General features: G+C 29.4%; 1 protein-coding gene and 1 long non-coding RNA gene across 12 annotated transcripts in view; both read left to right on the forward strand.

Annotated features, from left to right (window-relative positions):
- EndoA (endophilin-A) overlaps positions 1–14,690 on the forward strand; it is a 77,466-nt gene extending 62,776 nt beyond the window's left edge. For 4 of the 11 annotated variants that reach the window (XM_067278361.1, XM_067278362.1, XM_067278360.1 and 1 more), the window contains exons 8-14: positions 144–170; positions 4,266–4,366; positions 4,454–4,557; positions 5,406–5,563; positions 6,817–6,948; positions 11,649–11,888; positions 12,031–14,690. In XM_067278361.1, the coding sequence (XP_067134462.1) occupies positions 144–170; positions 4,266–4,366; positions 4,454–4,557; positions 5,406–5,563; positions 6,817–6,948; positions 11,649–11,884 (758 nt within the window). In that variant the 3' untranslated portion in view covers positions 11,885–11,888; positions 12,031–14,690. The remainder of the gene's footprint in view (positions 1–143; positions 171–4,265; positions 4,367–4,453; positions 4,558–5,405; positions 5,564–6,816; positions 6,949–11,648; positions 11,889–12,030) is intronic. The other 7 variants (XR_010881811.1, XM_067278365.1, XM_067278366.1 and 4 more) reach the window with 7 other exon arrangements.
- Positions 14,691–16,303: 1,613 nt separating this feature from the next.
- LOC136981956 (uncharacterized) lies at positions 16,304–17,464 on the forward strand. The gene is made up of 4 exons (XR_010881814.1): positions 16,304–16,495; positions 16,620–16,746; positions 17,163–17,190; positions 17,263–17,464. It is a non-coding gene; the product is annotated as an uncharacterized lncRNA (long non-coding RNA).
- Positions 17,465–25,858: the final 8,394 nt, after the last annotated feature.

Here is a 25,858-nt window from a genome sequence, read left to right on the forward strand (position 1 = left end):
TTAGATATATATATTGTGCTTTTAATTTTATATATGCATATATAATAAATATTTATGCATGAAATTAAGTTTTTGATGCATGATAAGTTTGTGTATTTCTAATTCTCTGCATCCCTCCAACCTGTCTATGATCTCTGCCATAGGATCACCCTTACAACCTCGAAAATCTGGTATGTTGTATATTAATTTCAATGTGTTATGCTAGATTGTAAAGATAGTTTATGTGGATGCTCTGATTGCATTTTCATCCTTTTATTTTGCTTTGATATAAAATTATTATTTCATTTAAGATTTTCTAATATCAGAAACATTCCTGCTTTAAATCTGCATTCTAAACTACTCATATCAATAATAATGTAATTATTGCAAATATCTTTTTAAACTTTTCTTTATTCATTGTTGTAGTAATTTTTTTATTGTTAAAAATAAATCAATAAATTTTTAAAAACACTTTTAGGTATATTATTACTTTTATATTTTATAAAATATTTGAATATCACACAATCCAGACAGTATTTTAGAATTTTAAAATTTAATAATAAAAATTCTGGACTTGTTTTAGAATAAAATTGTTAATACTTTTATCAGCAGATATTTTAAATCAAGTTATTAAGAATCAAATTAATTCCTAATGTTTTATAATTACATACATCTGTTTCTGTATTGTTGGAAAACAGATGTAATGAATTAGGACATTGAATTTGTTTAAAAAACTTAAGAAATTTTATTTAATTAAGTTTTTAAATTAAATTCAATGTTTATTATTCAAAACTCACTTAATTTAGTTAACATATAGACTTTTTAAAAGTTATTTAATGAAAAAAGTATAATGTAAATTACAGTAAATTGAATAACGTTTCATATTTTTTAAGTAATTCTTCAAAAACTTGTGTTTAATACAAAGTTTTAATTAGTTCTTGAAGTTAAAAAAAAAAAATTATTTGCAAATCAATACCACAGCAATCTAAACTTTTTAATTTTATATCCTTTAAAAAGATATTAAAGTGGTCGGGTCATAATTATTGATCGCAATGAATAAAATAGTATGAAGTGGGTCATATTTACTAAAGTTTTTACACACCCTCTAAATAGTCTCTGGCCTTGTGTAATGCCCATTGCCAAATGTCTGGCAGGTACTGTACTCTATCAGCAGAGCCATCATGGATAGAGTTGCATGGAACATTGTATTGCGGTTAGACGGGCATCTGTCGATCGGAGTTAACCTCATTAGAAATTCCTTTCATCATTTGACATCTTTAAAAAAGAACCCACACTCCTTTCTACGAACTATGCATTTTGAGTGCTTTTACATGAAAATTTTACCGAATAACCAATAACCCAGCAACCTTGAGGTTGCCGGGTTTGGTCATTGGCATACCAGATGCTGGGTTAATGGAATTTCATTCTATTATAGACTATATAGAATATTTGTGTTTCCCTGTATCATTCAAAAAGATAAACTGCAAATGAATAATTCAATTAAATTGTAAAATTAAAGAAAAGATGGATTGTGTGATAATCAGCTGTATAATTTCCCACCCAAAAGAAAACAACTATTCATGTGTTTGAACAAACATAATACTTTTTTCTTGCTGTTAATGAGAAACCTTATTTATGTTTGTTAAACAAAATTAATTATTTTATATATATATTTGAAAATTTTGCATGTCAGAATCAGAAAATTGACTTCAGACTTTTCATTACTTACTGTATATAGTTAATATTCTTTCTTTATAATCTTAAAATCATTTTAAAGCAATATAATTTAAAGTGTTTTATATATTTTATTGTAAAGCTATTTATTATAATTTTGTTTTACTTTTGTATTTATTGCTAAAAAAGTTTTTGAATGCAATATGTTGCTTGCATGTTTTTTCAGATTTTTTCAGTTCTAAGTAATATATTATGAATAACTTGGTAAAATTTCTAATGATTATACAAAGTTAGTAAGTTAACAAATCATAAATCAACAAATGTAATTATGACAGATATATATGGAATTTATACATACAGTTTAATCTGATTCATTTGAATTATTGCATAATTTAAATCCACTATTATGCTCCTTAAAATGTATTTGAAATAATGTTTTAAAAAAAATAGGTCAAATTTTTTCGGTATAAATTTGGATAATCCGAAGTCAATATGTCTCATACATTTCAGATACATGTTCTGCTCCTGGGCATGAGGCAAAATATGTCATGCAATAATTGAGTCTAAAGAGTGAAGCTGTTTAGCTATATTTTTAAAATGTCTTAGTGTGTGGAACATGTACAAGTTTATCTTTAGCTTAAAAAGTTGCTTTAATTTTTTAAGCTAATAGAAAGGATTCTTAAGGAGTAGAAAAGAAAATAAAGAAAACATATAAATGTAATTTCAACAAAAAATGTGAAATACTGACAAATGCTAGAAACTTATAGAAAATAAGTTTGATTTTCAAAAATGAATAATTTGAAGTTTTGGTAATTTGAACTTTTTGAATTCTTTCTGAATTCAAGTAAATAGATTCAATTGTATGTATATGTATATAAACTCATAATAATAATAATATTATTATTATGATTTATATAATAATAATATCATAATAATATTATTATTATTATTATTTTTCATTTTAATACATTAGAACTTGGAAAATTTAAATGTTTTCTCTGGACCTTGAATTTCATGTAAAAGTAATGCAAAAAATTTCCTCTTTAATCTGAGCTTGTTTCATTAATTTGAAGTAAAATTATGAGAAGTTTTTTAAAAAATCACTTGCAATATTGAAATAAAACATGTGTTTATACACTAACACTGGTAGTGTTGTTTGGGAAATTCCAGACTACAGTATCCAGCATGTTTTGTAGCCTTAATTTAAAAATAAAATTCCTTTTAGCTTTAAAAAGAGAGAGATTGAGAATGAGGGCAAGCCACAGAATGTGGGAAAACATATCTAAAGTTTCCAATCACTGAATTAGTTTTTATTTTGAAATACCTTTTTAACTTTGAATTATCTAAGTTTTACTGATGAAAGATTGTGTATGTGCATGCACTTACAATTTTTAATTAGAATATTATTATATATAAATAACAGAAATACAATACAATTTTTATGAAGTTATCAGTCACATGATCTACATTAAAAAGCAATGGTTAATGTTGATTTTAGGATATGAAATTGTATTTACATTGAATGAATTAGAAAGTCTATTAGAATAAGAACTAGTTATTCTTTAATTTCAATTATTATCTGTTTATGTTAATAAAACAAATTATCACTTGAAGAAAAGTAATAATTGAGCTTTGTGAGTCATCTTTTTCTATGAGAAGTATACAAAAGATGACTCACAAAGCTCAATTATTTTAAGTTGTCTGCAGTGAACTATCAATTTGTTTAACTGATAAGTGAACATTATGATAATCTTTAAACTGATAACGATAATCTCAAACATAAAAGAAAATTTAAAATGATAAACACTTCAATATTTCAGAAATTTTAACGTAAACATTTCCTAATATTGTAGGAAAAAGAATTTACAAAATATTGAAGATGAAAAGTATAAAAATGTGATAAGTTTAACTCTCTAATGATCTTAACATGTACAGTACATCTCTCTACTTTCTTGGAAACCAAAAAATGAAATCTCTCTTTCAACCCAATTCTAACTACATCATCTGAGTATGTAATATATAATCTGTTGCACTTCCATTGCAATAGTCCCCAGTTTATATCTAAGAAGTTCAAAAGAATTCATTTTTTGATCTCCAAAAAATGTACAGTACGTCACAATTCAAAGTTATGATTTAAATATAGTAAGTTTAAAACTGTTGACATTGTTAGATCAAAATGTTATAACCAACAATAGACCACCTTTCTTACTGAAAAGAAAGTTGCTTATAAGAAAGTTCCAGCTTTTGAAGCATCTTTACTTGGATCAAAATATTTTAATATTTTTTTATATTGATAAATTTTGAATAAAATTTGCTTTGGTGTATACAGTATATAAATACCATAACAATTGCATTTTCACTGTGAATGCATATACTTGCTATCTGGTGTGGTGCTGATGAATACAGATTTAATCAATGTTTGATAATACAACTCAAAGAAACTTCTAAAATATTGTGTATATTTTTTATTCACTGTTTTGTAATCTGATTGAAGAGATAAGATCCCATTTATAATGTAATAAACATTTAAAAAAATATATTTTAATATATTCTTAATAAAATATATAACTATAAAATTAAAAAGTTTTAATGAATAAATTTTCTTTTATCAGGAACACACGTCAGTGAAGAGGAAATAAAACTAGCTGAAGATAAATTTGAAGAATCTTTTAATTTGGCTTCTATGGGAATGTATAATCTTTTAGATAATGATGTAAATTTCTTTTATTATAAAATTTATTTGAAGAATATAAAGATAGACAGTTAAAAAGTATATAATTTAATTCTTGTACATATTTAGATAGAACAAATATCTCAATTAGCTGCTCTAACTGAAGCTCTTTATGAATATCACAATCAATGTGCTGAAATTTTACAAACAGTTTCTGAAAGATTGGCAGAACAGTAAGTTAATTAAGACATTAATAAATATATTTATAGTAAGTAATGGCTATATACATTGTTCACACATAGATGGGATGGGAGATAAAAGAAAGAGATGTGTGATAAAAAAAAAAAAAGATAATGCTTATAGTTCAATAGTCTTACAGATTATAAATATCAAACTATATAAATTGTTGCATAATATGACCTTGAGAGATTTAGCAATGTGCATCAAAATTCAATATACTTAACAGAGTAAAGTTTTTCAATTCTTATATTAAAATGTTTTATTTTTAACTACAAAGAATGTAATTTTTAGTAAAATTGAAAGTTTGAAAGAATAAACTGCAAAGTACATAAGTAGTTTCTTTAAAACAAAGGATGGACTCCCCTCCTTTGTTTACCTTAGTGATAGGAACTCAGAATTGAGAAACAATAACTTTAATGAAGGATAATTTTCATTAAGTATTCTTTGTGATTATTTAAACATGGCTACTATATTTTAAATTTATCTTTGTATACTAAGTACATTTATCAATTATCAGGACTTATTATACTGGAATAAGTCCTGATAATTGATAAATGTACTTAGTATACAAAGATAAATTTAAACTATGATAAAGGACACAAAGGCATAATAATTGAATGGCTACTATATGTTTAATTATGATGGACAGTTTACATATAAAACTAAAAATTAAAGTGAATATAAACAGATTTTGTTTTTATTTTACATATTTAAGAACATATTATGCATCTGTAGATTCGATAAATGTATATGATTTAATGTAATATACTTTAAAGTTTTTATAATATGTATGCATGTATTCTTTTTTTTATATTAAAGTTGCCATTGTATTTTTTTATAGGAAGATTAAAGCAGATAGTCGTCCTCGAGAAGCATATCAACCAAAGAAACTTTATGAATTGAACATCCCTGATTTAGGTCTCAGAGATGATATTTCTCCACAAATAGATACAGGTGGACATTTTAACGGTGCACCCCCTCCATATCCCGTTGTAACAGGTAGTTTGCTAATCGCATGTATGTAGATTCCATTGCTCCCTTGGAATGACATCTGAGTATGATGAGCAACATTTTATTGATATTGCATGTTTGGTGTATTAGAGATGTTTCCAGTATTTTCATATAAAATTGTTATTACTGTATTTTTTTAAATTAAAAAGTAAATGTGCTTTATGTGTATTTAAAGACTTAAAGATAATCATTATGTACAGGAATTTTATTTTAATTTTGTAAAATTTTATAAAGGCATGATATTATGTTAATGTGGATACATCTCTCATAGTTTTGTGTGTGTACCTTGTGATAATTTATTTATTTAGAAAATCAAATTCATAGTTCTGTGGTTGAACTATCTGAAAAGTTAAAGTATTCTTTAATTCAAAATTTAAGTTATATTAAAATCTTAAAGTCCTAGTGAAGAAATGGTGTTTAAGACTTTATTTTTAAGTAAAATCCAAACTTGTTTATAGACTATAGAAGTCTTATTTTAATTATTTGGCTATAATTGTTTTATCATAAAGCAATATATTTAAGCATTTAATTTACAGAAAAAAAAAGTTATTTTTCAAAATCAAAATTTTTTTTTTAATTAAAAGGAAATATTTGTCATTTTTGTGTATAACTAAAACAAAAATCATAAAAATATAGAGATATTTACTGATATATCTGCATAGCCATAGACAATATTTAAATTCTCTTTCTAGGAATTCATTCATTAATATTTTTGAAAATGATGAAAACGTAAAAGGAAAATTTTAGGAAAGAAAATAATTACATAAATATTCATATATCGGCAATATAAAATACAAATATTGTTTTATGATCAATCAAATTATATCTCAGATACTGTTTTTCAAAATGTACAAATTATTACATTTTTGTCTGATGCAAATATTGCATTGGAAATTTTAAATTAATTTTAATTTATTATATTAGTACCTTCTTATATGCATTAAATAAATAGAAAATAATAGTATTTATTAATAGAAATTATTTTTTAATATTACAGTACTATAGATTTATATGAAAAACTTTTATTAATTATGAATATGTATTACAATCTTCATATGATTATAATCAATTATTGGAATATATATAGTAATGTACTGTATATATATATATATATATATATATATATACAGTACATTACTATAAATTAAAAGTCTTATTTCTATAAAAACTTTTTTCTCAACCACTCAGCTATGATTTCTGATATCTATAAGTATTGCTCTATAATTAACATCTTTTCTCAGCTTCCCCAGCTCGCTCTCCTGCTTCCTCACCCGTTAATCCACGTCAAGTTGAACCATTGTTCCTTGGTAGCTTCACTACTGGTCAGGGATCTGCAACTTCTCCTGCTCGTACCCCCAGTCGTTCTCCTAACGGTACTAACGTTCCTTTCTATAATTTTCCTATATGTGAATTGTGTTATATGCAGCTTTGCTTAATTAATTCTTTGTAATTTGGAATAAATTTTTCTATTTAATCTTCTCTTTTCTTTAGCTCGAACTCTTTAGGATTACTTTTATCACAAATTTTTTTAATTGTTTTAAATATTACGTACAGTATTTTATCTGTCAGAATTCACAACAACTAATTATTTTAAATGATTTTTCTAGCATATTACAATTAATATACTAAATGTCTTTCAAATATTTACTCTTGTTAACTATCTTAACAGTTTTTATAATGGGCTTTTTAACTGCACAGTCCATCTGTTAGTATAATATTTAAATTAGTTTAAGATTCTTATTTATACAGAATTTGTAATAGTTTTATAGTATTTATATATAAAAAATAATATAAATTTTAATTAAGAGAAAAGGAGGACAATAGAATTAAAATAGATTATCTGTGTTGTAATAATGTAAATGAACTTAAAAATCAGTTATTTAAATTCTTAAATCTATTGAAAAACAGATTTTCATAAAATATTCTAATTAAATATTGAATATATTATATATATCCTAATTGAATATTTTAAGAATAAATTTAAATTTATTTAGTTATATGATATTTGTAACTTTATATTTACTGAGTAAAAAACTATATAATAAGTAATATACAGTTATGTGGAATACAAAAAATTAAATATGTGCATATTATTTTACATGGATATAAGATAATCTTTCATGTTTTACATTATTAAAACAAGAATGAACTTTTTCTTTAAGACAGTAGATACATTTAAAAATTGAATATTCTAAATTAATAACCGTTAAGTGCTGTCAACATGTTCATTGTTGTAGGATTCATCACTGGTATGTTAAAGCTTATTGTTTTCTGTATTTTTAAGCTAGTGTGTGCTGAACGGTTGATTAGTGTGCTTGCTATTTCTAGTCAGTAGTTTTCCATTTTTAAAAGTTTAAAATTTAAGATGGTCTGAGAGACTGCATCACAGTATGAATGTAATATATATTTTTTATGTCTAAAATGGCTTCTCTTTCTGGAACTTCTAAATAAGTTTGATACGGGGATTCAGATTGTGAGGAATGCCGTTTTAAATGGTACAAAGCATCTTTTATTGGTCTAAGTGATGTAGAATGCAATTGTGAGAATGTTGATAAAAGTCAGTCATTCTTCAACAATGAAATAAATGAGCAGCGGTTCTGAAACTGGTCTGTGGACCTCCTGTGGTCTACAAGATACTCGTCAGGATATAAGATGCCTCAGATGCTTATTATTATTATAGTTTATTAATTAATGAACAAATGGTAACAGCTGAAAATAGAGGTCCACTAAAATACACTATATCTTTTATAAAGAGTTGGTGACCTTTCATAGGTTTAGAACCACTATATTAGAAAATCGGTACCATTTGATTTAGAAAATATTAAAATGTTGCAAGAAGACAATATGTTTTGAATGCACAACAAAAATTTTTGTCAAATTTGCAAAATAATTGTATTATTATTGTACTCATGTTACATTATCAAAAATTATAACTTTATAAATGTTCATTTAGAATATCTAATTTTTGAAATAGATGTTAAATTTTAATTGACTTTTTACATGGAATTATAATTTCCAAAAATAAAAGGTGTTGAACTTTCGAGTTTTTGTTTCCCAGTTTAAGTTATAATTTGGGTTACTTTTGTTGCAAGTATAAGGTATTATTAATAAATAAATAAATCTGTAATATATTTTTGTTTTAAACTTATCTCATAACATAAAAGACAGCTTAAAACATTAAAACTTATCAAAAAAATTTCCACATTTTTTAAATAAGTGATTTGTGAGATCCTACGACAGTGTACTGTACATGTAACTGATACAGCACAATGGCAATTAAGGATTAATGTAAGATCTTCCTTATCTCTTCATTAATAAATTATGAGCTTATTTATAATATATTTTAGATATTTTAAGAATAATTTATATTCCATTTTGATAAGATTTGCATTGTGACTATGAACTTTTATATAGTTTTTGTTAGCAAGATTATGTTTACAATTGACAAATAATTATATCATTGTATTAATAATTTATATTAAAAGCTTAAATTTTGTTCTTTGCATTTTAGTATTGAAAACAATCCTTTGAATATTGAACAATTTTATATTTATATTGAAATCTCTTTTAATTTGTAATTAATGATGATAAATTTCAAATGATTTCAATAAAAATATTTAATTAATTATTACAAGTATCCCTTGCTTAATGTGGGATTTGATTAACGCACAAAATTAATTGCAGCAATCCCTTTATATATGCAGTAGAATTTTTAATTAATGTGGTTTTACTAGCTGTCTTTACTTATCATAGATATTGTATTTGATTAATGCAATTCTGATATATGCGGTGGCATTGAGGGATTAATTAACTGCATTAATGAAGGGATACCTGTACAATAAGTAATTATATTTTTCACTAACACACTAATATTTATGTAATGTTTCATAGATATTTATAACCATTTTTTAGACACTTCCTTTTGTATTAGAATACTCAAGTTTTAAAAATTAATAAATCATTATGGCTATAATTGCTGTAATAACTCTTTTTATTTTCCACAACTTATAATTTATAGCATTAATTTAGAAACTGTAGACTAATAATTTTAGAGTAGAGTGTTGATTATCCAAATAATTGATTAATGAAAATTGACTTCAAAGAGTACTAATTCCAGAAATTATCAAGGTTTTTACATAATAATTGTCTATGATCTTCTGTAGACCTGTATTGAGCTGTCTTGTTATCATTAGTAGTTTAGGTTTTATTTATGGTACAAGTAGAAAAGTAGGATTAATAAGTCACAGGCTTCTATCGAATTAAATTTCTATGCCTTAATCTTTATTATTATTGTACTAAAATTAAAATCTTAATAGTTTAAGATATTTGTTATTCTTTCCTTAAGTGTGATCAATTACCTGAAATTGTCCTGCCCCAATTATTTTGGATAATTGACACTCTACTGCAGTGGTTCCCAAACTTTTTCAGTCATAGAATTCTTCAGAAGACTGTTTTTTGCAGAATGCTCTCCCTGATATTCTACTGAGCATTGCAAACCCACAATTTTCTTTCTTTTTTTACCTACATTTAATGCCCAAATTGTTTGCATAACATAGATTTGAAAAGAGAGAACATTTTTACATATCACAAACTTTTATTTTGGTATAACAAAATATTGGACTTATGTGGTAGGTGCCAAAAGTTTCTGGTCTATGTTTTAGATGTTAGAGGTATAAAACAATGATGTCATTTCCCTTTGCAGTTCAACCTACTTATTACATCTTGGAATTAGCATTTCAATACCCTTGAAAAAATAGTCTGCAATTTTGTCTGCAAACTGCCTCTTGTAACTCTTCATCACTTTTTTTGAAGGTCTTTATGAGTTTTGGAAACAGATAATAATCACTAGGAGCCAGATCCAGGCTGTAGGGTGGATGGTCAAGCTCCTCAAACCCACACTCTTTCACATCAGTGTTGGCAATGGCACATTGTTCTGTAAGACGTGAACATTATGCAAATTAATGCAATAAATCTAACTAAAATGAATGTTTCCAAGCAACTCAAGCAAATTGTTCAAGAAAAGTTGTTTTATTAGTCCACATACAGCTGGTGCTATTTGATACTATCATTATTTTATCCCTATCAAGTCTAAAACATAGACCAGAAACTTTTGGCACCTACCACGTATATCTAATGTGATGAATGAAATTGTTTTATTTTTGTACTCAAAATAGTTTTGAAATTGGGTTTTATGCCAACCACTGAATACATAAATTCAGCTGGCATCTAACTTGCTTCCAAATTTGTTTTTGGCATAAGCATAAGCTGAAAAATCTAATTCTCGGTGATAAGTGGAGACAAAGGGAAGCAGAACTTGGATAGCTTTTTCAGCTACTGACAAGTATTGAGCTATTAGTCCTATCCAAAATCATTGTGGCACAGATTCAGATGTTTTTTTAGAGCAGAGAAATACTGAATTTCAGTAAGCTCTTCATACTCTGGCATGGACAACATTTGAGGTTTATTTTGGTTGAGAATTGGGTTTTGCTCCCAGTCAAAGTCCATGTTGGTGTTTGGAAAGTATTCTGACAGAGATTTCACAACATGCATTAAATAGTATGTAATGTTTTCATGCACATCAGCTTCAATTTTCAACTCATTTTTACTCTGTGTTTGTAGGTGGAGTTATTGGTTTGCAGAAATGGCAAAATACAGAAGACTGGTACTTGTTGAGTACAATGTCATTTCTCATAGAAAGTTGGTTTTGCAATTATCAAAATAAGACAATTATTTATTATTTTTAATGATTTTATTTTAAAATCCTTTTTAAATTTGATTTTTGAGCTTTTACTTGAACCTGTATGAAGCTTTTATGGAACACAGTTTGGGAATGACTGCTTCACTGTATCTTATTTAAAAAAAATTAAAAATGCAATATTTGAATGGTTTAAATATCTTAAAACATTTAATTTTCATGAACAAAATATTTTTGAAATAATTATTTTGATATTTTGATGGTTCAGTTATTGATAGGTATTATATATTCATTACTTTTTATAAAATATTTTGTTCAAAGCAATATCTACTAACAAATATACTAAATATAACAAAAATTGCAACAACAATTCTTCAGCTTCTCCTTTGCCTTCTCCTGTCCGTTCTCCAGCCAGGACTCCTGTTCGTCAACAGCCTTGTTGTCAAGCACTGTATGACTTTGAACCTGAAAATGAGGGAGAACTAGCCTTCAAGGAAAGTGATATTATCAATTTATTAAATCGGATCGATGAAAATTGGTACGAAGGAACGATCAATGGCCGCACAGGTCTCTTTCCAGTCAATTATGTCCAGGTCCTTGTACCATTGCCATAAAATGGTAAGAAATGACTAAAAGTTTTGTCATAGACACACACTACAAATTATATTTGAATTTATTATTTATGAAATTTATTGTTATGTACAATTTAAAATAATATGTCTACCTATACTAATAGAATTTTTACCATTTTTCGTTGCAGTTACAGAGATAACATCAGAGAAATTATCAGTGAAATGTTAAGCAGATGAGAGATGATGATTAAGATCTTGCTTTTTACATGCCAAAGATTTGTATAGATTTTATTAAGTTCCCTAGAATATGTTGCTGTGACAGAACATATTGGATTGTTTCAGAGGAATGATGAGATTTTGCAACTGCATTTGCACCAAGATTCTATAAATTATAACTCAAGAATAAAGATTAGGAAACCGAACACTTTATTTTTGCAGAGTTCGGCATTATATTTTTGTTCAAATTCAGAATCAAATTGACATATTTTTTTGTTGTTACTAATTTCTTAATTAGTATAAAGCCTTTATCAATAATGAACTGAACATAAGTTTGTAAAATGGCAGTATTTATGGTAACTATTACTTTGTTATTTTTATTTATGTCCATCAGTATCTGCAATGAATTCAGAAAACCGAAAAGTATTTTTGTACAGTATGATTGTTACAATGTAGATTTATTGAAAAGTTAGTTTTTTTTTAAGTTTTGTGCCATAATCTATCCTCCATTTATAATTTTGCAGGGAATATTTATTTATGTCTCGAGTCAGTAGTGGTCTTGATTATTGTTATTTGCCAATTAAACAGAAGTCTTCTCTCATCTGCTGCAATTTTCAACTAAAAATTATAAAAAAAAAGAAGAAAAGAAAAAAAAAAAAACACAAACTCTGTTTTATATTTGTACATTTACAAAACAAAAAATGTATGTTCCTTTTAAGAATTTCTATTAATTCTGGTTTGTAGCTATAAATTGTAATTTATTTATCATCCAAATATCGTTGCAAGTCGGAAGTTTGATTTTAACTAAATTTGGAGTAGCGAAACACGTGACTAAAACATTTACTTTTCCTTATTTTGAATGCAAGTCTACTTCTTGGTTTCCAAAACATTAAGGATTAAAAAAAAGAAAAAAAGGAAAAATATCAATACCAGATAACATATAAACATACACTTACGCATTTTAAAAATTCTATATTATGGTTGTCATTTTTTCTCCGATGTCAATAACAACTATATTTGTGATTTTGAATATATTATGTGTGATTGAGTACAAATTATATTATAAAATGTCTTTCTATTTGAATCGCAGAATGTAAATTCATTTTAAAAGTGCTCAGAGTTTATATATTTTTCAGAATATTCTAAATTTTGTAAAGTCAATTTCACTTTCTTTCACCTGTTAATGTTTCAGTGTAATTGTGACTTTAAAATTGTAAAAGAAAAAAATAATCTATTAAGATGGTTATTTTGGTGAAGTGGAGGTGGAATATGTGTGTGTAGTCCTGCTAATCGCACATCAATAATAATTGTCTGAAATATTGTGGATAGCTTTAGTTTTGTAGTATCATTTTTTTTCTTTTGTTTTGATGGTAAGCATCTGCCTTAGATGCAAAGAAAAAAAATTGTTTTTCAATAAAAAGTGCATTAAAATTCTCTTAAAAAATGAATAAAGAAACAGTACTTACTAAGAACATGCCATTCTTTGCAATAATCATTTGTTTCATGAGTATTTTCCCAAAATTGCAGATTAGACTATCAAAAAAAATATATATATATATATATAATAAATGAAAAACAAAATATATATAAATATATATATATATTTCTGTATATGCCATGATCTTTATACGTTGTTCAAAATTTATAGATTATACTACACTGTTACCAATTTGTTAATGGTGCCATAAATGGCATGGATAACTAATAGTAATTGTATTTTTCTTGGATGTTGTTATTTTTATGAATGATTTATATTTTGAAGTGATAGAACATTGCTTGTCTAAATCTTTATGATCTGAAGAAGTCACTGCCATTTGTTGTCAGTTATTATGGCCTGCGACGTGAACATTTGCATCCGATCGGACTCCAGGATTGTATCAGTATATTCCATTAGCACCCGTGTGTTTATTTTTCATATTTTCTTTTTTAAGTGTTCATCTTATTACAATATTGATGGTTGTGTATATAGTATCCTTTTGACATTTTTCCTCTATGTTTGTCGGCAGAATACTGCCACAAAACTTCTCAGTGTCAAGTGTTTTTGATGTTGTAATGACAGATATCATTAAAAAAAAAATTCTTCCGGCAATGGTGCTCTGGCCGTGTGGAATACCATGTTATCATCGGATTCTTTTCTTCGGTGTGTCGAAATTCTAGCAAATTGTTGACTTTCCTTTTGGAAAGTATTGAAATTCTAACAAGGCGGAGTTATATAGTTGAAGAATTAAATATCATATTACATTTTGAATGTGTGTAAACAGTATATTATATATTGTCATGTTTTTATTTTATTTTCCTCCAGTTCCATAAAGCACCTCTCTTCTCATGGTATAAATGTGTACTTACTGTATCTATTCCAATGTGTCCTAGACAATTAGCTGTAGGCAATCAACCAAGGAGCTCTCCTACATATATTTATTTTTTTTTGTTTGTTTTCCTCCTCCGTACTCCCACAAAATCTGTAATGAGTTTCACAAAATTGATTTCGTTCAGCAATAAAAACCTAAATCTTGTCAACTGATGGCTGCGATTGTACTGTGCAGCAAAAGAGATGTAAAGATTCTTTTATTTGTTTGAAAGTTGTCAGTGGGAGATGCAAAATAAAGAGCCGTTTTTCTCGCAGTATACATAAGTCTGATCTTTCGTGTTTATCACACACATTTCACTTGTCTATTTACAAATAGTTGCTATTAGAAGGGTTGTCTTACACAATCGGCCCCAAAACAATTCGCATGAGTTTTGTGGTATGTTGGACCCCGTCCATCACCACCCTTCTGCCCCATTAAAGACCCTCTTAGTGCTCACAGGGCGGATTTTAAAAAATCCTACAATTGGTTAGCCTGTTTTGTTTACTTCACACTATGAATGCTTTAACAGAATGAAATTTTAACTCCCGTATGAGAATGTCAAAACATAAGCCATTCCCATACGTAGTCACTTCGTAGAAATCCAATATCAATGAAATGCTTAGCACTAATAATTTGAATATTTTCTAATAGAAAAGAAGTATATTTCTATACAATTATTATTATAAACGACCAGAACGCTTCGTGGCATTTAAAAAAAAAAAAAATCACCCGCGAGTTGCGTAACTTTCCCGGAATAAAAGTTAAAATTGTGTGTGACGCCATCTGTTACGAGATTTTATATACGATTATTATTATTATAAAAGTAATTTTATAATAATAAAATAACGACAATAAAACAATGAAAAAATTTTGCGTAGACAATTCATAAAGGCTCGCGTCTTGTAGGCATATGGACGCCATATTTCTAAATGTTCCACTGAGTGTACAGTTGAACCCGTTTACATTTTGGACTTGCTTATGCCGTAGACCGAGATACGTATCCAGCCCTGACAAAGGGGAAAAGACTGCTCTGCAACGAGGTGCTTGCGGGGGCCCGAGAGCCCGTTTTTTTAAGCAAATTTCATTTTTTTTTCTTTGCAAAGAGACTGTGATGCATGGAGAAGGGAATATGGAAAATCCTCCGATCGGATTCGGTTGTGTCGTTGGGTGGAAAATTTCCCCACCTGTCGTGGTGGGGAAATGTGGTTAGAGAAGGGGCCAAGGGACCAGTGGTTTTACCGGAGCCCATGCTGTCTCCGTGCGGCTGTATGTACACTTTTTAAATTATAAGAAGTTAGGGGTCGTCCATAAACCACGTGCCCTAAATTTAGAAAAGCTTTGGCCTCTTCTCCTTTCGAAGCATTTCGTATGCCACCAAATACCACCTCGAAAAACCTGATGTCTTTCTCTTTCCCCTCTTGAAAAGAAAAAAAGAAAAACATTTTAAGAATTGGGGTATTTGTATCTTGGACGATAAGATGCCGCTTTAGCAATCTTATTATGGGTTCGGTCAGGCGCACAACGGGGCAGCCGGGGTGAGGGATAATAAGAAGAAAACATACAGTAAAGCCTGTTCAAAAAGGAAACCTGCCTAAAGCGGGAAGAATATTCGGTACCTCGCCAGTCCAGTTTACACAGGTTTTACTGCATACAGTAGAACCTGTGTAAACCGGAATTTCGTTCGAACATGTTGTTTTTTAATACAGAAAATCGCTGCGTTCCTAGGAATTTTTCACGTTTAGGCAGGTTTACTGTATATTTAATATTTTTAATAAAATAATGTGTAATTTATTTATTGTTCTATTAACAATTTCCAACAATATTTCGCAATGGAAGTTGTATATACAGGTACAATTATTGTTCCTCCGTACATATGACTTCCATTGCGTTAATTTTGATAGAGGCGTACTTCGGTGTTGAAAATTCTTAATAGAACAATACATGAAATATTATTTTATTAAAAATTTATATATATAAATCTGCATCTGTTAAAAATGTGGCAATGCTTACGTAACTCCTGTTATGTTGCCAGATTTGGTATTGAAAAATATAAAAGGTGGTGGTTACCTTCTGTCCAACATTTACGAAGGTAAGCTTCAGTATAAATCATGCAAATACGGTTATAGAATATAACCAAAGAATTAAATCGTATCGAATTTATTTTTAACTATCTTTACTAATTTAATCTTTGTTGTTATTATTATTATTATTAGGTTAAAGGCTATAATAATTCAATACATATTACGGCCCCAGCAAGGAAACTTTCATAACAAGTTATCATGAATTCATACTTCGCTACCCTGTTTGCTGCTATGGCCATCCTTTATCTTTTGCCTTATGGTAAGAAAATTATATTTTTTTATTACAAAAAATTATGCAGGTTTCTCTTAAGTCTGGAATCATAGGAGTTACGTCGATCTTTATACTTTCACGGGCTGAAGTATGGTGCCGAGCAATATCGTATACATAAACCTTTGCAGGATTTTTAATACTTGAAATATCGTGCTTTACGCGAGAAAAACCCTCAGAACGGAGGTGCAGCTTCGCCCTGAGCACTTCATTAAATCCATGAGTAAAGAGCGTGGTTCCTCACTACAGTTTTTGCTTCCTCTACCTGATTGCGTGCCCCTACTATTGAAATAACTTGAATTCGTCCCTTCTTTAAAAAATAAACAAGAATCAACGTTATTTCTATTGCTCCAGACTTATAGGATACCCCCGTATAATTTTAATTTTACTTTTCTCCTTGTCGACAGCCACGAGCGGGGAAAAATGCCTTGAATTGTAAGTACTGTACATAAAATTTTCTCAACTAAAACTGTGTTACGAGTTATATTAAAATATAAAATTCTATAGTGGTGAAGGATGCGAAAAAGACGACGATTGTTGTTCGAAAAAATGCAGAAGAGTCGAAGATATCGTTTGTATAACAACTCCTTGTGGAACCGAGTGTGTGGAATGTATATCGTTGGGTACATTGGAAATTTGTGTACGTAACAAAGATGGAATTTATATATTTCCAATATACAAAAATTAATTAAATGTCTTGCTTTCTGTACGTTTTCACTTGTGATTATTAATTAAAATAAATTTTAAATATTACAAGAGTAATACTAACGAGTACATTACTAAACGGCTCGCCAGTGGCCGAGTGGATAAAACCATAGAATACTAGCAGTTGGTTGCGGGTTGGAGTTTCGACAACGGGCTGTCACGTGGAGATTTTCGGGTTTTTTCACGTAAATAGGAGCCAATTTCCCATAAAAGTCCTCCCGGGAGGCATTCCCCTCTGTAGATCGCCCATGTGCCAATACAGTCCATTACTAATAATTCTATATAGAGTAATCCCCGATACAGTGAACATTTTTTTTTTTAATTCTTGCTAGTTTATATGGTAAATTAACGATGTAGTGAATGATTTAGCTTAGTTCTTTGAGAGTCGGCTATATAGAAATTTTATATTTGTACCAAATTGGCGAAGACGTTTTCACTTTCGAGCATTTCATATTTTGTAATTTAATATAAATATTTTCGCTAAATTCTTTGCACGTTTATCTCCTCAACTTCTATCATCCTGATATAATGAAATCTCGATATAACGAACTCTCAAAGGACTGAACTAAATCATTTATTGTATCGAGAGTTCACTTTATACATAGAGAGCATCAAGGGTCAACAAAATTGTTTACTATGTTCGTAGTTCACTATATCGGGTGGCCACTATATTAATTAAGAGCCCACAATTTAATAAAGGAATGTAAATATATTACATATAGTTTTTATTACTTGATGATTTGTTGTTTTAAGTTTAAGACTGGAGATTATAACGTTAAACAATAACACGAATTAGTTCTAGAAAATGTCTGAGTATTAACTTGGCTCCTATTCATGCGTTACAGATGTGGAGAAATCTCGGAAAACTCCCCGTGGCCAGCCCGTCCTGACCCACAGACCGAACTCCCAGTGTTTAGGGAACGGAACCGCTTGGTCACTGGTAGGCCCTCAATTCCTAAATACTTGAAAAATAAATATTACTTAGGGTCTACAACTCATACATATATGTAAGGCTCACCTTATCTCTTGATCTGTATGTAGCGCAAGGCCCACAACAATATTACAGTATTATTACAATATGTACTGTACCGTACGTTTGATGTAGGTGTTTCAAGATAGAAGCTGTTAAATATGAATGTTTGCTATAGACACGTGGATAATGCAGTAACATTAATGTTGTTGTAACAACAACCTTCACTATCTACAGGATCAAATTTTCAAAAAAATTTTCTAAAATAATTTATATTTTAAGAATCTTATCATGTTTACCTTAGTGTACTCTATATGAAGGTGCCACGTGTGTGTGTGTATGTGTTATACGAGACTCCGATACGTCCATCTTGAATTTTAGTAAGACGAACGTACTGTAAACCAGTATTTCTAATAAATTTAATTCGTTATAACGAGGTAAATCTCTGGAATATCTACTTCATTTTAAAACTGAATTAATTTAGTTTCTGCACGTACCAGAAACTCTACATCTGTTTATTTTAGTGACATATTTTTAACACTTGATAACATATGCAACTGCAATTTATAAAATTTATATCTTGCATGTATTGTTGGATTTTATTACGCAGTCGAACCTGCAATAACGGCCAACTCCTAACAACGGCCACCTGTGAACGGTAGCCATTTTTTCGGTAATGTCAAACGATACTGCATTGAAAATAACCCCTTAACAGCGATAATTTTTATGTTCTCGTCATTGACCGTTCTTCAGAGGTTCGATTGTGTATAGTAAATAGAAAATTTTAATTATTGCCATTTTCGTAAATTCACATTTATAATTAGTCCTTGTGAACTCAACAGCTGCAGTGGTTTGTTTTGTTAAAGCTGTCAAACATGTAAATGAAACATTTCACCTGTCATTTAAAAACAGCTTAATGCACATGTCTAACTAATTTTATTTCGAATTTTCTTAGTTTTCATGGGCATTAATTATTGATTTTGCAGGCTAAAAAGTAAGGTAACCATAAAAATCAGAGAAAATATTAATAGAGCAAATATTGCTCCTGGAATTTCAGAAATTTATAACTTAAAAACATTTCTCATTGTGTGTGCGTTACAATGAGAAACGTTGCCTTAATGCGTAACGGTGTCAAAATGATCTCAACCCACCAGTTTTGGAGTAGATAAAACTACTGAACACTGATAATTGGTCGTGGGTTCGCGCCTGGTCAACGCGCTAGCCTCGTGGAGTTTTCTGAGTTTCTTCGCATGTGTAACACCTAAATAGGGGCCAGTTTTCTTTAGAAAGTCCTCCCGGGAGACATCCCTCTTTTGGCAGGTCGCCCACGTGTCGCGTTGCTATATACAAATAATCCAATCAAATTCAAATGTGGGAGGACAAAAAACCCTAGGAATTTTTTCATGGGCGTTTTTTTCCTATGGGGCCTCGCTAATAGAGCCTTCTATTCAGGCCCATGGGATAGAAACAGTTCAAAAAAACCTTGCCATGCTAACTTTTTACATGTTTTAAAGAATTCGATGTTATATTCAAGACAAAATCATGCATGACATAAAAACGGAAATATTTTTCATTTTAAGCCATTTTAATTCAAACTTCCAGGCAACGATATGGGATATATTACCGTTATAATAATTATAATTAATCATAAGAATAAATTTACAGAATCTTGTAGTGAAGCTTTGTTTTGTTCGCGTCTCATACGTATTTAAAATGTCTTTTCATCTCATCAGATGGCAGCACAACATTACTATTAGCAGAAATTGATTGGAAAAATTAAATAAAACCTGTATTCTGCCATAAATGAATTGGTTTATTTGGGCCAATGGTAAACTGGCCCATATTTAAATGTTACTAATGTGGAGGAAACCTAGAAAACTCCACGTGCCCAGCCCGTTGGCCAGGCTCAAACCCACGACAGACTACCAGTGTTCAGTAGTTTTATCCATTTGGCGGCAATTGGTAGGCTCAAAAATGGTGGAGGACAAAACCTCAAAAATATTTTAACGAAAATTTTCTCAGCTTTATACAATGCTAACCTTTATCATCACACCAGCCTGGAAGACTTCCGAAGGGGAACTGACCTCTAAATATGGTCTTTACATTTTTTACTATTATCACTCTGTGGGCACTAAGATGGCTCCCCTTTTAGTTTTCATCAGATCCATCGTGTGTTCGGCGAGGCGCACATTGCGGGCGAATGATGAGGGAAAGGGCTCGACATATTCGACAAATTCCTGTAGTTGCTCTCCTATATTCGATCCCGGATCCCCCAGAGCGATAGACTTATATCTTAACAGATCATCCGTCTGTCCAAATATTTTATTCAAAATAAGACAACCGATTTAATTGATATTAAAAAAAAATCTAGCAACGAATAGCCTAATTTTCCCAGCTGTTATGAGATTGTTTCCATAAAAATTTTTATATTATTAATTATTATAAAACGGTTAAACGCTGAATTTCGAGAGTACAGACGAGTTTTATAAAAAAAAAAGAATTGTAAATGCTAACCTATATATATAATCGAGACGAGTTGATAATAATAATAATGATAATAATAATCAGCGCAGACCCAAATGGTTAGGAGTTGACAGTTGAAATTTAGTATACAGTTAGGTTACGTCACGAGAACGCACACTAAGAAGGGATTTTTCAAAATTCCTCCCCACGGGGGAGAGGGACAGGATTAAGGCTTAACACTTCCATCCACAATGGAAGTGTCAACAGTGGAATTGTTAAGAGAAAGCGACGTACAAGACGCAGGTGCAGTTTTTTTCGTTTTTGCGGGAAATCGAACATATTTTTAGACCCATCTAAAAATTCTCTAATTAGTCTGGAAACAGGGGGACCCAATTCTTGCATTCTGTGAAAACGGGTAAGGTTGACTATAACGTAATAACCTTAATCTTCGCTATCGTTAGTTTTGCCCGAGCAACGCCGGGCCTACCTGCTAGTAAGGAGTATAATGTTCATTAAATTCGATTCCTCTCGAGATACGACATGGGACCCTCCTCTCTCTCCATCCTCTCGACTTTTAACCACCAAAATTTAATAGCATTAATGCCCCTTACATTCAAGTTACCATGCCAAATTTCGTTTCCTAATCTTCACCCCATCCATCCTCAGATATTAAACGAAATAGATGCCAACACACATCCACGCAATTTTTTTGGCATCTTTTACTTTTTTAAAAAATCTCTTTCCGCCCTTTTGGACACTAAGAGGGCCTCTTTAAGTAAGCCCATTATGGGTTATATATACACAGGAAATTCTCGTTAGTTCGAAATTCAAAAGACGAAATAATCGGGACTTCGAATGCCTAATTCGAAGTCCCGACGGCTGTCACCGTGTTTTGTTTTTTATAGATTAATCTTCGTATTTAGAAAGTTTATTTAAACATATTTAGGTAAGTGTTATTAAGCTTTTTTTAAACTGTAGATAATAAGTAATCATTAGTAAAAATAACGAACGAAATACGGCGATATCTCGGTACTCGAACACTTCGGTATTCGAACACAAATGCTGGATTAAAAAATTGCTCGCTACTTGACTGAACAAATGCAATCCGCTAGAACAAATTTTTAATTAATAGCAAATCTTTATTTTGTCATACATAAAAAAATTTTAACTTTTTGAACCGAATACCATGTTTTTTTTTATTAGTGTTTTGTTTCGTATAACACGAAGCGTCGTGCTATGCAAATCCGTGCTAGATGGAACGTAACTATCGTATTATACGAGGGATACCTGCATTTAATAAACAAGATTTAAATCTTAAAGAAAATGTATGTACTGTACATTGCTTGAAGAAGCGAGGGATCTAAAATAGAAGAAATCTAGGATTTACGAAGTAAATTACTTTAAAGAGAACAATAAGTGCTTTTGTTTCGTCGGAATGGTGTAGACCGTAAGTCAATTTTGAACTTTTTATAATAATTCTACGTTATATAAAAGGCATTAGAATGATATCAAAATTACTTAAGGATCGTCATTCGCAACATAAATAAATGGGCACAACTACAGGTCCGAATGACGCGTATGGGACTTGTATACAGAAGAGTGTATGCAAGCAATGAGTTTCTACATTGCAAATTTTTTTTTTATGTCGAATTTCTATGCAACAATCAATCAACTTTCTTTTATAATTTTCACCGTTTGCTAATGTAAGAAGATAACGTTGGCCTGGTTTCATTTGCAGTGTCTTCTAGTTGTGACCGAAAAAGCAAAAATGACATCACCAAGTTTATTTATAATAAACATATTAGGAATGTTATCAAACAAGTAGTGGACATAAAAGATTCCAAAATAAATTTACTTTGTGTCGAAAGTGTCGATCTGCTTATTGGTTTCAGCTACATAACACTGTGAATAAGGAAACTACCATGTATATATGGGAAGTCAGTCGATTTCTATATCTCAGCGTGCAGCAATCTGCGCTCGCTCCCAAACAGAGAAGTGGTCGGCCATCTTTTTTTCCACTGCGACTTCTCTCTCAGTTACTGTCCACACCAAGTTTATTGATTTATGTATAATAAAACATAAATTGTATTATGATTGAATTATTATTACAAAAGTTATTTCGATTTTTAAATACCTAGTTACTTTCCACCCACCCTGTAGAATTGTATATTGTGAGGTTGGAGTGCACTATAAGTGTTATACTATACAATCATTAATTATATCAATGTAAATCAGTTAAACATTCTCTGAATCTTGTTGTTGTTATTTTTAATTCTCTTACATACATTTTGAAATATTTTTTTGGTTAAAGATGGGGCCAAATACACATTATTTTGTCTAAGGGTATTATTATATTTTTCAAATACGTTCTTTATATATGGAAACGAGTAATAACTTTTATCTTGTTTATTTTTAGTATTGTATCTATTATTTAAGTATTGTTTATGCCATTTAATTAACTTTATACTGAACAAATAAATCTATCTAATTCTTTAACTATAATTTAAATTTGTATATTTTAACTGTAATTCAATTATAATTACAATGAAGATAGCTCTTCACTTGTAACTAATATTAAACAATTTGTTTCTTCAATTGTGTTTTGTCCATTAAATTTCCATTTATATAAACTAATTACAATTGCATATTACACAACACACAAAATTTTAAAATATTTTGATGTAAACAATACATTTGTTTTAACAATTAAATATAATCATCTACTAAACAATTTACAAATTAATGACAAAGGTAAATCTACTATTATTGTAATTATTTTTATTTTATTGTATTTAAATTACAGGATATTTAATTGCTTGGCAATCCTAATAAATTCAATAATATCTTTACAATTAAACTCTTAATTAGAGTAATTATCGTGAAAGGTTTGTGTGTTTCATTATTTAGAAAAACACGTAGACTCTTCTCAGCTATTTTGAATAAATCTGAGTAAACAACCAGATTACAATTAGCTGAAGATTAAGCTTATTTAATTAGCACATTAATTCAATTGCCGTTTACCTGATGAACAATGTTTTACTTTCGTTTGAAATAATTTCTAAGGCAATTTAGTTTAATTTTAAACATAAATACGTGTAAAGAAGCAGTAGAAAGAGTAGTACAGAGCGTTAGAGAGGTGTCATATTTGAGTTTTTTAATGCTTTCGTTTTCACTTGTGAGGACAGATAATGTGTTATTTTTAATCTGTTCTTTATGCATTTTTGGTACATTTCGATTAATAAAATATTTTTTGAGTATGCCCACCATTGGCCTAGTGAATAAAACCAATGAACAATGGTAGTTGCACGCGCCTCAGTAACAGGACGGAAAACTGCACGTGGAATTTTCCGGGTTTTCTTCACGTGCCAGACACTTAAATAAGGGCCAGTTAATTGTAGAAAATATTCGCAGGAGATATCTTTTCTTGGTAGCTCGAGAGGTGCCAAAATAGGGATCTGCTTTCCCGAAAATGGCTATAATCGTCATTGTGTATAAGCCCTTTCTAGATCTATCGGCGAAAGAAAATTCTACAAACTTATTTCTGACCTCCCTTCTAATGGTGACACCCCAATACACCACTAAATTAATGTTAATTAATTAATTTTATTTAAATGAGAACGAATCGACGTTATTGAGATACAATAGTCAATTATCAATATATCCATTATACTAGGACATTTAATTTAAGTAATAAAATTACTTCTTTTAAGCTTTCTTTGTTAAATTTATGATAAATATCTGTATTTATAAAAATATTTAAGTTTAAAAAAACACTATGGCATCAGCTCAAAGTTAAAATTATGTGACGCCATGTGTAACGAGACATTATTTAAAAAAATAACTTTTATATTATTAATTATTACAAAAAGACAATCGGTTACTTTTGAGGGTAGTGATACGTTTTTACAAATATTGCAAATGCCAATAACGACTAAAATTTTCATTAAGTCCGCCCCCACTCGAGATGCGGCACACTTCCCCCCTCCAGTTTTGTGCTCCAAAATTTAATACCATCGATGCTATTAAATTTTGGACGTCATTTAGGAACATGCCTCTTAGGGGCTGTCCCTAAATGACGTTCACACTGGAAGGGAGGAGAGTTATAACAAATCGGACAAGGGGGTTCAGTGGACGTCCTAATTTTTCGACATTTTTTCATTCGATTTAAGCATTTTACACGTTAAAATTTTCCTTTCTTGATAATACCCGGTGTTAAACCAGGCGTTTTTTAATGAATACAATAGAAAAAGTTTAGTGTAAGTTCAATAAACCTCCCGATCAATAAGAACCTCCGTTTTACAAGGAAAAAAATAAAAAAGAAATGGTTGTTATCTGATGAGTTAAGTGACTTTTTTTTTTTTCAATCGTGAGATAATCCACTTGTATTTTTCCAACTGACTATTTACTTCCCCCTACATCCAATATACTTATTGTGGACAAAACATCAACCCCTGGAGAACGATTAAATTGGGAAAAATCCAATGTTACGATTTAAAGTAGTGGATCTTTTCGAGCACTTAAGAAAATTGTTGCCACTTTGCAGAAGTCCAAGAAAAATTCAAAATCGATGATTTAACTTCAAAAAAATAAAAATTCTCGTATATTAAATTACAAAATCAATAATAGAAACACAAAAAAGTAGTTATAAAATTAATAAAATTGAATAAAATTATTAAAAAATCCGCTAAGATTTTTTTCCTGTGTGAAGTACTTTGAATAAATCTATAATTCAAATTGTTGAGCACAGTTTTTTCTTCCTTTTTTTTTTTGAGATAAAAATCAAAATGGCCGAGTAAGAAGTTGAATTTTAATGCATTTTCCTTGTTAACTTATAGATTTTCTTCTTAGGAATGCGATATTTATGCCATTTTTATCTAGAATATTTTTAAGAAAGTTTTCTTACGCAAGTTACAAAATATTAGAATATTTTTTTTTGTTTTAAATAAATATTAAAATCTTGAAACA

This window comes from Centruroides vittatus, unplaced genomic scaffold (genome assembly GCF_030686945.1).
Source record: "Centruroides vittatus isolate TY-2023 unplaced genomic scaffold, ASM3068694v2 contig_799, whole genome shotgun sequence".
In the NCBI taxonomy this organism is placed as follows: domain Eukaryota; kingdom Metazoa; phylum Arthropoda; class Arachnida; order Scorpiones; family Buthidae; genus Centruroides; species Centruroides vittatus.